General features: G+C 43.5%; 1 protein-coding gene across 3 annotated transcripts; it reads left to right on the top strand.

Moving 5' to 3' along the window:
• Window positions 1–1,698: 1,698 nt before the first annotated feature.
• Window positions 1,699–13,888, top strand: LOC309880298 (lipase member M-like). Of its 3 annotated transcripts, none has more exons than XM_082765096.1 (10): window positions 1,699–1,740; window positions 5,413–5,551; window positions 6,075–6,189; window positions 6,582–6,780; window positions 7,368–7,477; window positions 8,828–8,895; window positions 9,491–9,631; window positions 11,049–11,120; window positions 12,900–12,968; window positions 13,430–13,888. In XM_082765096.1, exons 2-10 carry the CDS (start codon window positions 5,420–5,422, stop codon window positions 13,661–13,663), a joined length of 1,140 nt encoding a protein of 379 aa, XP_082621222.1. In that variant the 5' UTR covers window positions 1,699–1,740; window positions 5,413–5,419; the 3' UTR covers window positions 13,664–13,888. The 3 variants fall into 3 exon arrangements, with proteins under 3 accessions (XP_082621222.1, XP_082621221.1, XP_082621223.1); XM_082765095.1 differs by having other exon boundaries at window positions 8,759–8,895; XM_082765097.1 differs by lacking the exon at window positions 9,491–9,631 and having other exon boundaries at window positions 8,759–8,895.
• Window positions 13,889–13,970: the final 82 nt, after the last annotated feature.

Genomic DNA, 13,970 nt, shown 5'->3' with positions numbered 1-13,970 from the left:
GCAGTGCTTTTCACTGAGAAATCACCCTTTCCATCGTCCTACAGAATGCTCTTGTTGTGGTTTAGCGCCAGCAGGCAGCTCAGCACCACCCAGCCGCTCGCTCGCTCACCCCAGGTGGGATGGGGGAGGGAATCAGAGAAGTCAAAGTGTGAGAGAGAATTCCTGGGTTGAGATAAGGACAGTTCCTAGGTAAAGCAAAAGCTGCACACACAAGCAAAGCAAAACCGGGAATCCATTCACTATTTCCTACTGGCAGGCCAATGTTCAGCGCCTTCCAGGAGAGCAGGGCTCCTGAGGCCTGATGGTGAGACTGGGGAGACAAACACCATCGCTCCAAACATCCCCCCCTTCATCCATGCTTTTGTTGCTGATAATGGTGTCCTATGGCATGGGACATCCCTCTGGGTGGTCTGGGCCAGCTGTCCTGGCTGTGTCCCCTCCCAGTTCACAGTGCACCCCCAGCCTCCTCACCGGCAGGGCAGCACCAGAGGCTGAAAAGTCCTTGACTCTGTGTAAGCACTGCTCCGCTACAACTAAAACACTGGTGTGCTATCACCACCATTTTCATTAAAAATCCAAAACACAGCACCATACAAGCCTCTATGAAAAAAACTAACCCTATCACAGCCCAAAGTGTGACAGTTCTGTGCTTTGCATGTAGAGCACAACCACAGTACTGTGGCTACTCTGACACCCTGTTCTTACATCACTCCTCTCCTTTCTCCACCACCCAGTGGCAGCATGTTATTTGCAGACATGTTCCTGAGAACACATACCTTTCACCCGGTCTTCTTCTAAATGCTCATCAGTCCATGACAAAATACAAGTTCTTCCAAAGACATTTATGACTTAATTAGCTGAAAGGACTGGTGTTCAGGTAGGAGAAATCTACTTTGCAGCCTTGCTGCCTGGGGACACAGAACGTGTCCTTCTGGCCACGGCCACCAGGCCAATTTCAGTGAGCGCTGAGCCCCTGGGCTGTCTGCAATTAACTCAGCGGTTAGGCAGAGGTCTCTAAGGACACTATGTTTTCAGAGTTCATGGAAATGGCTTAGGAGAAACTAGAACCCTTATTTGTTCCCCCCCTTCCTCCGTGTAAGAAAGGTTATATGAAGTGTTCAAGCCTTCTTTGGCACCAGAGGATCCCTGCAGGAGCCATGTCAACTCTGAGAGACTGATCTAGAGTACGATGGGTATCAGGAGCAGTGGTGCTCACTGAAAAATATATTTGGGAATGTGTGCGCAGTGCTAAATTTAAAATTAACATAGATAAATGCAAAGTAGCAGCAGAAAGAGAGTTCTTGAGAGAGTATGTCGAGGGTAGCTGGACATTTCCTCCTCTTCATCCTAAAACATTACATTCAGAGCAGCCACCGAGACAGGCAACAGTACAGGTCGAGGTCTGCCACAGCCTCAGGGAACTGGGACGCCCAGGTCTGTGTTAAGTATCGTAACCACTGGTATGTAAGCAATTCTTAACCTCTCCTGCTCCATGGTTTTGTGAATTTAACTGGAAGATCTTTTTCATCACAAAGATTTCCTCACTTCTGAAGTACTGCCAAATCAGCACTTAAACATGCTCTTCAATACATGCTGCCAACTCATGACACTCATTGCTGCTACCCTGAAGTGCTCATTGTGTTTTGACTTCCTTTTATTGGCATAGGTTTCTGCCAGTGAATCAGTCTGCTGGTGGAGACAGACAAGGAACTGCAGCAGAGGACACAAGTCAAAGCAGAGGTAAGTTTCTTGTACATACATGATCATGGTCTCTCTCTGCTGCCTGTCTCCATAAAGTTTTGCAGTCTTGGTTTTGTGTCGTTGCTTGTAAGAATAGACAGCTTATTTCTTCTCTGTTCTGTAAGCCTACTGCTACGCACAGAAGTGCATGTCTGCTCAAGTCAGAAAACAAAGTTCAACCTGCAAAAAAAAAAAAAAAAAAGAAAAAAAAAAAAAAGAAAAAGAAGAAAGTGCAACTATTTCATTTTTCTCTACTTGTTTTATTCAGTCTGAGAGCAAGGGGATGAAGGTCTGCAGCTGTGTGTGTAAATTGGATGTTCTGTTCTTGCAGTCCCATGCACATGTATGTTTTATTAGTAAGCCAGCAGACTCTCATATGCATTCAGTCATAGCTGCTTCTGTGGTTGGTGTGTGTATGCCTTACAGCCAATATGAAGTAAGTTTTATACTGCTTAAAGCATAAAGCTAGATGGATAAATTTCTCAAGTCTTATAACTTAGTTTCAGCAAATCTTAAAAGTCCCTAAAGATCTTTCAAGGGCATTTCTCTCTCTGACCTTTTTTCCTTCTATGTATGTTTTTTATGAGTTTACCAAGTCCAATATTTCCTTATGACTTCATTTCTCTCAATAAAAAATGGCTGTTGAAAGCTCCTAACTGTAAGCCTTTGCTCCTGAAGCTTAAGGGAGCACTGGCCTGCCAAGATTGATGTTACTTAGCCTGCTGTATCTGATTTAAAAGGTGAATACCTGGAAGTCTGTGAGTTATGCCAGCTGAGCTACATGATAATAGAGTGCATCGAGAAAAGTTTGCCCTAAAAAAAACGAAGTAATTTTGCCTCTACATTGCCTCAGCTAGTCTTGCTAGTGATTTGAAAGCAAGCTGAGACATTAGCAAAATGCTTTATTCCCTCTTGCACAGAAAGGGAGATATGTTTTATTCCCATTAGAACAGAGCAAAATGGCAAAAACCAGAAAAGAGTGTTGTGCTGACTCAGTGTGTAGCTGGGAGGCTTCCTGTTTGGACAACAAAAATTAAGAAGTATTTCACATATAAAGGGAATTGAATGGTGTTTGTTTTGATGTGAAGTTTAAAGCTTTGGGTGTTTCCAAACTCTGCTTCATTCCAGTTGTTTGATGACTCAGGAGGTTTGGCTTCTTTCAATTTGTTCAGTCAAATTTGAAGGTTAAATTGAAGAATAGAAAAAAGTCAGAATTCCTTCTCCTATATGGATATTCAGAGAGTGCTTGGGTACCTCTCCGTCACCCCCACAGATCCTGATCACCTTCCTCATTACTTGCCAGGGAGTACTCTCTTATCTTACCTTGATCAACAGCTCCATTTCCCAGTTGAAATAAACATCACAGTGGCACGTCTTGCCATAGCAGATGTCTTACACTAGAAGCAGACTCCAGAAATGTGACTGCATGAGGACCTCTGTCCTCCATTAAAAATTGGATTCTCTGTGTTCAGTGGACCTACCAACGTGTGGTTTCAGAAGGACTTGTTTCCCAAGACTGCTTAACTTCCTAACGCAACCTATAATTCGTATGGGTCTCCTATGAAATTCCCTCACAAACCCTCCTGACCAGCCACACATGCCATGGCTACTTTGGAGCCATATGAATGCTGATTAGCTGGCTAGTTTACCCATGCTGACTGCTCAGCTGGTTGTAGAACATGCCTCAGCTGCCTTCCCCCAGCTGGGCACGAACCCCACTGAACAGTCATTCCCAGCAAACAGTACTCAAGGGTCCCTGATAGCCCCACTACTTTGCAGGCTTGTATCTCAGTGTTAAACTTGACAGAAACTGACATCAGAAGTTAATAGCAGGATGGACAGAAAGGTGAGCTAGGATAAACACCCCTCAGTCACAGAAGCATGCCCTGTTCTGAGGAAACCCGGCCTACACAAGCAGCAATGTCCCCAGTCATTACTGGTGAGGCAGTCCTACAAGAAGCCCTGACGAGCTGAAACATTACGTTGCATTACTCATCCAGGGAATCTGTTGTTGAACTTTAGGTAGCCTTCCTGACCTTTAAGATTATTATCTACAAGCAGAATGGTTGCTACTTTTCTCTTCCCAGCCCTCATTCTCTCTTCACACAGGCAGGTTCAGCATACAATAATAATTAAGTGTATAAGGGCATTTCCAGAAAGTGTAAGCCCAATTGTGAGCTTCATGGATGAATCATTTTTGTACAGTTCTTCGCATTAGAAAGAAAAATCCTATCCCACCTCCTTGCAGCTCTCTTGTAAGTAAGGATCACTGTGCGTAATAGCACTTTTCTTGCCATTCTCTTGCAGTTTTAGCTCATACTTGCACACTCAGTAGCTTCCTATGGCATATAACATGCTCTTCCCTTTCCTAGGGAACTTGAAAAACAAAATTTGCATGACGACAAAAAGGTCAGGGAGGCTCACAGATTGCAGTGTTCCTATACTCATTGACTCAGTTGTGGGGAAAAATGACTAAGGCCTGGAATCTTATCTGTGGTAGGAGGTATCAGTGTAATCTGGCACTAGATAGACTGCACTCTCTAATTCCTATTCAGAAAAGTTCCCATGTGATCATCAGTGGGCCCAGGAAAGAGCAAGGTGTCACCTCCCTGTGACCAAGACAAGATCTGTAATGACAGCTCTCTCAAAGAGAGAAAGGATACAGGGCCATGGCAACATGCAGGCAGTCTCCATTGTTTACTGCTCTAAAAATGAATCATTCCACAGTTTCTCAGTGGTGATAAGCATCAGTTTCAAGACAGATACTTTGGGCTCAGAAGTAGCGGAAGCACAAATGCAGTTATCTGGGGATAGCAGAGGAGGCTTTTGGATGAAGAGGGCAGCAAAGGGCTGATGAAGATGCTCATGAGGATGCTGAATGAAGACCTGGATGAGCCAGTGTCAGCCTGAAAGGAAAGGTTGGCTGGGAACTGACTCATGGTGCTTTTTGGTGGCCACACATAGTCATCTTTTTAGCACCATCATCTCAGAGGAACTAATTTCCAGAAGAACTGTAACATGGTCTGGGGCAGATCACCCATGGTGAAAGCACAAGCTGGCACTGGTCTGGTGCAAATTTGTTCCGCTAATCCCATTACACATCCTCTTTGAGCCTCTGAATCACTCCTGGCCCCTGCATAACTCTTCACCATCTTCCCTGGCTGATCTCTCACCCTAGCACACTGCTGACCAGCACCAGGAATGGCACTGCTTCTGAAGGAGGAGGGGGAAGGTGGAAAGAGGGCCCTCACCAAACCTCCACCACCTCATTCCTGAAGAAAAAGGATTTCTCCTCTCACTCTCCTGCTGGCAGAGAGGTGGAGGCACATATAGGTAGCCAGTCTGGGTGATCGTCATCCCAGGTGACTGTGCTTCCATATCAAGTTTCTGCTTGACTCAATGGAGGAGCTGGCCATGCTTACCAACCACAATTCACTTGTCCTCTACAAAATGCTCAGGCATATTCTCAGAAGGTGTCCCCAGGTGTTTCCCTCTACCATTCTGCAACTGTGGTCTGTAGACAGTCCCTCCTCACAAAGGTATGTGTTTCTGTCAGCCCCTTGGGGAACACCCGAGGCAACCTCCAAGAGACTCCCCACCTGGGTCTCCCTGTGGAATTCCCCAGCTCTCCCTTCCTACAGCAAACGCACATGCCTCTGCTCTTTCACACAGCCCCGAGATGTGGTGCCTCCTCGTGCTGCTCTGCTCCCAGGGAGCTGCCTTTTCAGCAGGGTTCGCAGCACCCTTCACTCTTGGCTCAGAGGGAAGACAGCACATGAAGCACCGCAACCCTGAAGACTTTATGAATGTTGTAAGTTGTGGCACTTTCTCTGCCTTTCTTTTAAAGTTTCTCTCACAATACCACCACCATGGTACCAACTCTAACAAGCAACTCCCCTGAACCTGCTGAAGGGCCCTGGAGGTCTGGGCTGCTGAATTTTTACCCCAGAAGCAGGACTCAGCTTTAGACTGTGTCCAGAGCACACACAGCATCGTTTATCTGAACATGATGAACACGAGGCTGGGCTATACTTATAACTGTGACTTTCTTATAAAGTCATCTTTCTTAACAATCTCTGGTAACAACCTGTTTGCTCAGGATGGTGGCAGGAGAAGCTTAACCCCTTCTTCGAGCAGTAGATTCTCACAACACAAAGTAATCCAGGACCCCTTGCTCTGGCTCACAGAACTGGCAAAATTAGGTGTAGGTGGTCTCATCAGGTTCCTTGTGACAAGAGCTCCACACTTGGTTGCCTTGCCTGCACATTCAGCTTGTTTATGCTCCAGAAGGGGATGGCTTTTATATTAACGAGCTTTCCTTTGGCTTCCCACAGAGTGAAATTATCAGGTATCATGGATACCCCTGTGAGGAGTATGAAGTTACCACTGAGGATGGATACATACTTGCTGTTTTCAGAATTCCCAGTGGGAGGAACATGCAAAATACAGGTGTGACATGGGCATAGGACATAAGGAAGGTCTGAAATCCAACTCCTACACAAATCAGGATACTCTTTTCCACATGCTGTTCTGTCTTCAGCATTTTTCAGCTGTAGATAGCTGGTTTCAATGTAGGACCTGTACACTGGCTGTCTAGCACAAAAGTAAGTGGGGACTGGCCACCTCATTACATTTTTTATCTGTCATTCCTGTCACTAAATGGTTAAACTGCTTGCATGTGACAAATTCTTAGGTTTTCTCAGCCCAATATCTATACAGTTCTTCTGTGAGCTTCTATAAGCAGGAAAGATTTAAAGCCTCTCACAGACTAAACCCTGTACTCCAATCTCAGAATGACATTAACTAGTGCTCCAATATGAGAATACTTTAATTTTTTCCAGGGCAAAAGCCTGCAGTCTTCCTACAGCATGCTTTTCTAGGAGACGCCACCCACTGGATTTCTAACCTGCCCAACAACAGCCTAGGCTTCATCCTTGCAGATGCCGGCTACGATGTCTGGTTGGGAAACAGCCGAGGGAATACTTGGTCTTCAAAACACAAGACCCTTAAAACCAGCCAGAAAGAGTTCTGGCAGTTCAGGTACTCTTTGGATGGGGAATTATTCAAGACAGAAAGTCCAAGGGAACTAGATAGCTTCAGCCTAAAGGTTTTTTTACTTAAAACATCATCAGAACAGGGTCCTTGTTACAAGCCAAGGACAGTAAAGATCAAGACAAAGAAGTATGGTCACTAGTAGTTGTGGTTGGAAGTACTGGCTGAGGAAGAGATTTCAGACACTGGGAACTGAAAGGGGATGCTGAGAAAAAGGGAGACAGCACTGTGAGAAGGAAAGCAAGCTGGAACAGGCTTAGCAGCCCTGTCTAGAAATCTCTAATCTCTCACGGCTTAATTCAACCAAGAGAGAAATGTGTTTTGTAACCCCTGCTAGTGAAAGCACTGATTAAATTCACTTCCCCAAGGGCCACATATGACAGACAAAATTTGCACCTCCTCTGCAGAGAGCCTGAGGCATCAGGCAACCTGTCAGTACGGCTGCATCCTTCTGTCCCCTTCTTGTCTTGTTTGAATGGGTCCTGCCCAGTGCAATGAACAAGACTGACATTTCAGTAATACACACTGTCATAGCCAAACAGTCTGCCAGCTTTTTGTGTTTCTCCCCTCTGTAGCTTTGATGAAATGGGTAAATATGATATTCCAGCAGAGCTGTACTTCATCATGAATAAAACCGAACAGAAGGATGTATACTATGTTGGTCACTCTGAAGGCACCGCATCAGGTAAGGTCAGCACATTTATGGTTCACAATCATTCGTGTTCCCATCTGATCAGGAGGAGAGTTTCCCCATTGCCTCGGCAATTGTTCTTATTTGTGGAGAAGTGCCTTCTGAGTTGAGGGCTGCAAAATGTGACACTTCTAAAGCCAGATTTGGTTACCATTAATAAGAAAATAAATCTAATAGTAGATCTAAACATTGTTCAACCAATAATTAGAGACATAAAAGCCAGTCCTTACTGGGTACTCCAAGTACTGACACTGGGCACTATTCTGAAATTCTCAGCAACAAGAATTTTCATTAAGTTCATCTTTTCTATTAAGGCATACAGTTGTTTTCCTTGTGAAGTGTAAGGAAAAACTAGTAAGAAAAAACTGCACATAAGTGCAAAATTTCAAAGAAGAGAAAAGTAAAAAGAACCTCCACATTACTAAGTTGTATGACTTATTGCCAATCCTACAATTAAAAGCACAGTTCATGAGTGTATATAAAACTGTCCATGTTACTGTTTAAAAACACATTGTTGGAGACTGAAAATTAGGAAATAAAAAGTATTAATAACTTAACCAGCTTTGTAGTGTTCGAATGCAATTTTCTTTCAGCACCAGGTAAAAGTTCCTAATGTTTATGGTTTATGTGCAAGACCCGTGAATGAACATTGACTAGAAGTGATCAACTGCCCATTCATTAGTGTTAACTGCCTGGAAAAAGAGAAGAAAATGTGGAAAAGTCATATATTGTGAAATCTCCAGGCCTTTTCTTTCTTTTCCTCTCATAAGAGTATTTAAAGACTCTGATGGCAAAACAAACTTTCCATTCATGCTTTCGTCAGCTGCCTTTGATGCAATCAGTTGAAAATGTTTAAAATTCCCAGTATTCAGCATGTTATTCTACTGCCCCATGGAAGCACAAACATACATAGTCCTTCAGAGACTATAATATGAAAAAAACAACAAACAAACAAACAAACAAACATTTTTTAATAATAGCTTTGTGAGGAAATCTGATTTTATCACAAAAACCTCCTAGCCATGTCACCTGCAAAAACTGAATAAAAGCAATGTCCAGATATGCTGTCAACCTCAGGATGAACTCTGCTTCCCAAATAAAATGTATTTCAGGATTTAGCATCAACACTTGCCTTAGCTAAAACACACAGCAAAGACAAAGAGACAACCGATGACAAATCTAGTCTCACTTCTTGTTTGCTACCTACTGCTTATTCGTTTGTTTTTGCCTGTGGAACATGTCTTCACTAACTCAGGCTCTCTCTTCTGTTTGTAGGCTTTATAGCATTTTCTACATATCCTGAGCTGGCTGAAAGGATAAAAGTGTTCTTTGCTCTTGGCCCAGTAACCACCTGCACGCATGCTACAAGCCCTCTGATGAAGATAGCAAATCTTCCTCCAGCACTGCTCAGGGTATGTCTTTTTTCCTCCTCAGAGGCTCAATGTCCATCTTACCCTTCTAGGGTTCCTCAACCCGAGCCAAAGTGCTTCCAAAGGGGTGAGATGCTTGGGATGAACAAAGTGCTGTTGAAAAATCTCTTCTGAAACTCTGGGGCAGAGCACTGGAGAACAGGAAGATGGGGCTTGCTGCAGCGGGTTCCAGTGAAGCAGGAGACTTGTGAAACTGTCTCATCATAGGACTCTTGCTGTTAACTAACATCATGCTGGCCTTGTGCAGGAGGAACTAAAACAGAGCTGGAATAACAGCCATGATGATCTCAGACTTCAGAAATGAGTGAGCACTGAGATCACTACACTAGAAATGGAAGGATGGTTTCCTCCAGGACTGAAGACAGTAATATGAGTCAGGAAGGACATGTGGTGCACTACGGGGAAGAAGATGTTTTAAGGTGTACTGGGAGGGCAAGCTGTTTCAGAAGTCTCTGACTGTAGTGTTAAGAGGCAAGAATATTAGCAACAGTTTCCTGCATAAAATGCTCCTGTAACAAGAAAAAAAAAAAAAAAAAAGAAGAAAAAAAAAAAGTGTCACACTTTTCCCTTTCCTCAGTTAACACTTGGCTGGAAAGGAACCATGCACCAGATTGGATTTATGAAAGGACCTGTGACGGAGTTCTGTACAAACATGGATAAGTTTTGTGGCCAAATACTCTGTTATATAGCTGGGGGCAACATACAAAATCTGAACACAGTAAGTACGTGCAACAACACCTAGTCAAAGTAAAACTAAAGCCATTTTGGAAACTGCATTTTGCACTCCATTGTTAACTAGTAATTGTCACAAATGTAAATGTACATAAAACACAACAGTTCTCAGCAGGCTGAGGGAATGCAGGACATTGTGTGAACAGTACCAAATAGGGCTAGACCTAATGATGGGACCAAAAACCAGGCAGAAAGGATTGAATTCAGTCTGGAGCTATACTGTATATGTCTCTATCTGTGTCCTCTTTTAAAGCCAATCTGACCAGATTTTGGTCATACACAGATGCTCTTCAAAAAGAGACAGTGGATGATGGAGTCAGATTTCAGTGTTCTTCCTCAGCACACAGACACCACGGTCTTCTGAACCCTGGAATAATTAAAAGACAGGAAAAGCTCCACTTCTCTTCCCATATTTTAGACTGCTTGCATTAGAACATGGTCCCAAAGAACTACCCTAAGGAGCACATCCCATTTTTGCTGTCCTCAGAACCAAGCCCAACAGTTCAGTCCATAACACAGAGGGCTACAGAAATGCCCTGCCTGTGCCTGAGGAGTGCAGCACAATGGGATTCACAAGGGCTAGTAAGGGCGACAGGACAGACAGGAGAGTTGGCCCTATACTTGCCAACATATGGATCCTGTAGTCTTAATTCCCCTCTACAGAGGCCAAAGTATGCAGAAGCTGGCTTGTGCAATGCTTATTATTAAAATCTCTCGAAAGACTGAGGCCCATTTTTCTCCATCTGTGACGACTTATAAAAGCACATATGGGAAAGCAATGAGACTCAAAGGTTCAATGCAAAAGCAGTTAAAGGCATAACAGCCTTTTTGAACAACAGAGTTAAACCTTTTAGGATCTTTCTTGACTTGTGTTAAGTCACCAACCAGCTTCTCAGGGCAAGATAACAAGCCTGAGGAGGAACCTGAGGGGATGGACTTAGAACATCTCCTCAAGAGAACTATAAAAATGCAGGCAGAAGAAAAGGCAGTCTGTATTTTGTAAGCTGGCTTCTTTAGCACCAGGAGAAAAGTAAAGACAAAAGCAAATCTTCAAAGACTTATGTCTGTGAAGGGGTTAATGTAAGGTGAGGATTCTACTTAGAAAGGACAGGAACGTTTTTTCCTGCCACTAAGGAACCACGTGATTCCACAGTGTCACTATCTTCATGAACAGATGCACTTTCATGAGAAAGCTCTGCATGCAGATGTGTACCATTAACCAGCTATTCCTAAGTCTGCCTATCAGTCTTCAGTTTGATATTGATATGACTATTATATTGATTTGAGTATCCTATTAAAACTGGGCTTTAACACAGCAGCAGTACGTTACTCAGGTACTTCACAGCTTTACTCTGTCACAACAGTAAATCCCTACCTTTATAACACTTCTGCTTTCTCTCCAGAGTCGAACAGATGCTTTGGTAGCACATTCTCCAGCCGGGACATCAGTACAGAACATCATTCACTGGCATCAGGTATAACTGTGTACTGACATAAGCAGACTCGTACTACTGCTTTTTATGCAACTGACAGCCTATAGGGAAGTCCACAGGTGCTGGTTCTGGGAAATTACCCAACACGTCTTCTCGCACAGTGCCGTAAGCAGCTGCCACCAAGGAAGCACTGCTTCCCATCACTCACCAGACCATTACCCACATTGTCCCTTTCATATCAGACCTTTCTGCATGTTAGGGTCTAGTGGCTTCCAGCCTTCAGCTCCATTTGTGAAGGCAATTGCCTCGAAAGCTGCAGAGGAGCACTGTCGAGGCACTTGGAAGGCACAGTAGGAAGACAGCTGAAACTTGAGCAGCCAGGGGATGAGCCAGAACAAAGTGATCCAGGTTAAAGCTTTTCTCCCAGAAGGTTAATTGCAGCCTGGATCACCTCCCAAAGCCAGTTAACCACACAAGCACTTCTGCTGGCACAATGGAAAAGTGGGGAACTACTTTATAATGCTCCAGTACATGACATGCAAAATTTGTTCCCAACAGCCAGGTATTTAGAAAACCATCTTAGCCACTCATGCCAGTGTCCATCTCCTGGATTCCAATTCTTTAAAGGTGGGCTTCTACTTATACACGGGCAGATCTGAGCTCTTTTCTGCTTGTCCTCTGAATCAGACCAGGGCAAAAAAGCTCCAGAGCAGAAGCACATCACTGCATGCCTCCAAGGTAACTCACACACTGAGTCAGGATCCATCTGCACATATCCTCTAGACAGATCCCCCGTTTCTACAAACATGATGGTGTAAAATATCTGTGTGCATCCTCTGACAAAAATTCCTGACAGTAGGTCACTCGGGATACATCCACCCAGAGCCAGGAAATGAGGACCAAACCATTGACAGTCAGTGGCTTTGCAGCCTATTTTGTCAACCTCTAACAAAGTCAAGTGGCTAGAAAGTAAACACAGATACTATAGAAGAAAACAGCAAAAACAATGATATACCAAGTATATTTCTAGCACATTCCCAACTACTTAAGCCTTGAAGTCAAGATTTTCTAAACCACAAAATCCAAGTGAGATACTGGCATTCTCTCACCATGTATTACACAGTCACTTAAAAATGAAATTACATGTCAGGTTTGTGGAAAAACAAAATAAAAGAACAATAAAAACACAACAGATATGTATACACTTCTTCACTCCTCAGTCCTACAGGGCATATGGCATGTCTTCTAGACAAGAGAAGCTCAAAAGGCCATATGTCTAATGTCCCTCCTCAAAACTGCTGTCAGAGCACAAATTACATATAGCCAAATTCTCTAACAATTACAGAGGCACTGGAAATGTGACCACTACTGTCAGCAGACCAGACACTGCTGACACACAAAACAAGTTGTGGGAGGAGGGGAGGAGAAATCATAAGCTACACTAGATAGCCACTGAGAGCCCTGACAGGTACTAGACAGCCTGGCCCTCCCACCAAGGTGAAAACTGAGCACAACTCCGCATCACAAACGGGAACACCACCTTAGTTAACTTAGTCAAACAGCACTTTAAAAACAAAACATAACAAGGGTGATAGTTGAGGATGAGGAGAGAACACTAGCAAGGGCAAAGGCAATAAAGCCTCTCATCCTACGACCCATCCTCAGTACCTGTGGAAACCTGAAACTGGAGGAAGGGGTAGGAGGAAGCCACAAGCCACCATCTGAGCCTTGGGTCAATCACAGGGAAGAAAATACCTCCTGCACTCTGCTCTGTCTCTTATCACTAACACTTTCATTTTATCTTTGTTAAAATATTCACAGATATCAGAGGCAGGCCAATTCCAGGCTTATGACTATGGCTCAAAGGAAAACATGAAGAAATACAACCAGGTAAGGCAATATGGTTGTCACAAGCAGGTAAGGCAATATTGTTAAGTAACAAGTCACAGTAAGTCACAAACAAAACAACTAAGACCAACTATTGCCCCAGCAAAAGTTAAAGTACTCATGCTAAGTATGCACACGAATAAGCTCCAAAGCCCTTCCATGATAAACAGAAACATTGCTCTTTCCTTATGCCCACCTCTGAACAGCACGAACAGATGTCAAACTCCAGGACAATTTCTTGCCTTGCATTTCAGAAATGTTTAGAAATAGGACGGATCGTTCCCTTCCAGAGTAGGTGGGGACCAGGGCTAGGGACATAAACATAACTGAGGGGCAGCTTGACCCTTGCTGTTTTCCTGGAGCGAGTGCAGAAGGGAAACAGAGAGATGTCTGCACAGCATCCTTTCTCTAAACACAGTTTCTGATATAACAGTATGCACTAAGGTCTCCTCCCTTTCTTGCAGCCTACTCCTCCTGTATACAACATAGAGAGGATAAGCACACCCATTGCTGTTTGGAGTGGCGGACAAGACAAATTTGCAGGTCCAAAAGACATTGCAAAGCTACTTTCTCAGATTACTAATCTCTGTTACCATAAGCACTTTCCTGAGTGGGGACATCTTGATTTCATCTGGGGTCTTGATGCGACTGAGAGAATGTATCAGAAAATCATTGAACTAATAATAAAATACCTTTGAAACCACGTGTAGAGTGTTGATTCATTTAGTATAAACTTCCAAAAATTGTATTTGGTGATAAGGGGAAAAGAGAAACACACAGACATGCATAATGAATACCACAATAGGTGTTCACATGTACTTGTTTGTTTCTTGCTTTCCACAAAGTCTGAGGTTTTACATTATGTTGTTGTGACCATCATCTTCCTAAGAAGGTTAATGTGTATGGGAATGAAAACTGAAAACACAAATATATTTGGGCCTACTCTTCAGGGATCACTTAATTTAGACAGCTTTTATTTGTACAAGACTGATTTTCTTTTGTATC

The sequence above is a fragment of the Aythya marila genome (genome assembly GCF_965140915.1).
Source record: "Aythya marila genome assembly, chromosome: 7".
In the NCBI taxonomy this organism is placed as follows: Eukaryota; Metazoa; Chordata; class Aves; order Anseriformes; family Anatidae; genus Aythya; species Aythya marila.
This window is presented reverse-complemented; position numbering and strand designations above follow the sequence as displayed.

Bases quoted from the DNA above. Each gene is read 5' to 3' on its own strand.
- LOC309880298 (XM_082765095.1), top strand. From the start codon at position 5,420: ATGTGGTGCCTCCTCGTGCTGCTCTGCTCCCAGGGAGCTGCCTTTTCA. The intron at 7,478-8,758 runs GTAAGGTCAGCA...TTCTGTTTGTAG, and splicing joins CTCTGAAGGCACCGCATCAG to GCTTTATAGCATTTTCTACA. The intron at 11,121-12,899 runs GTATAACTGTGT...AAATATTCACAG, and splicing joins ACATCATTCACTGGCATCAG to ATATCAGAGGCAGGCCAATT.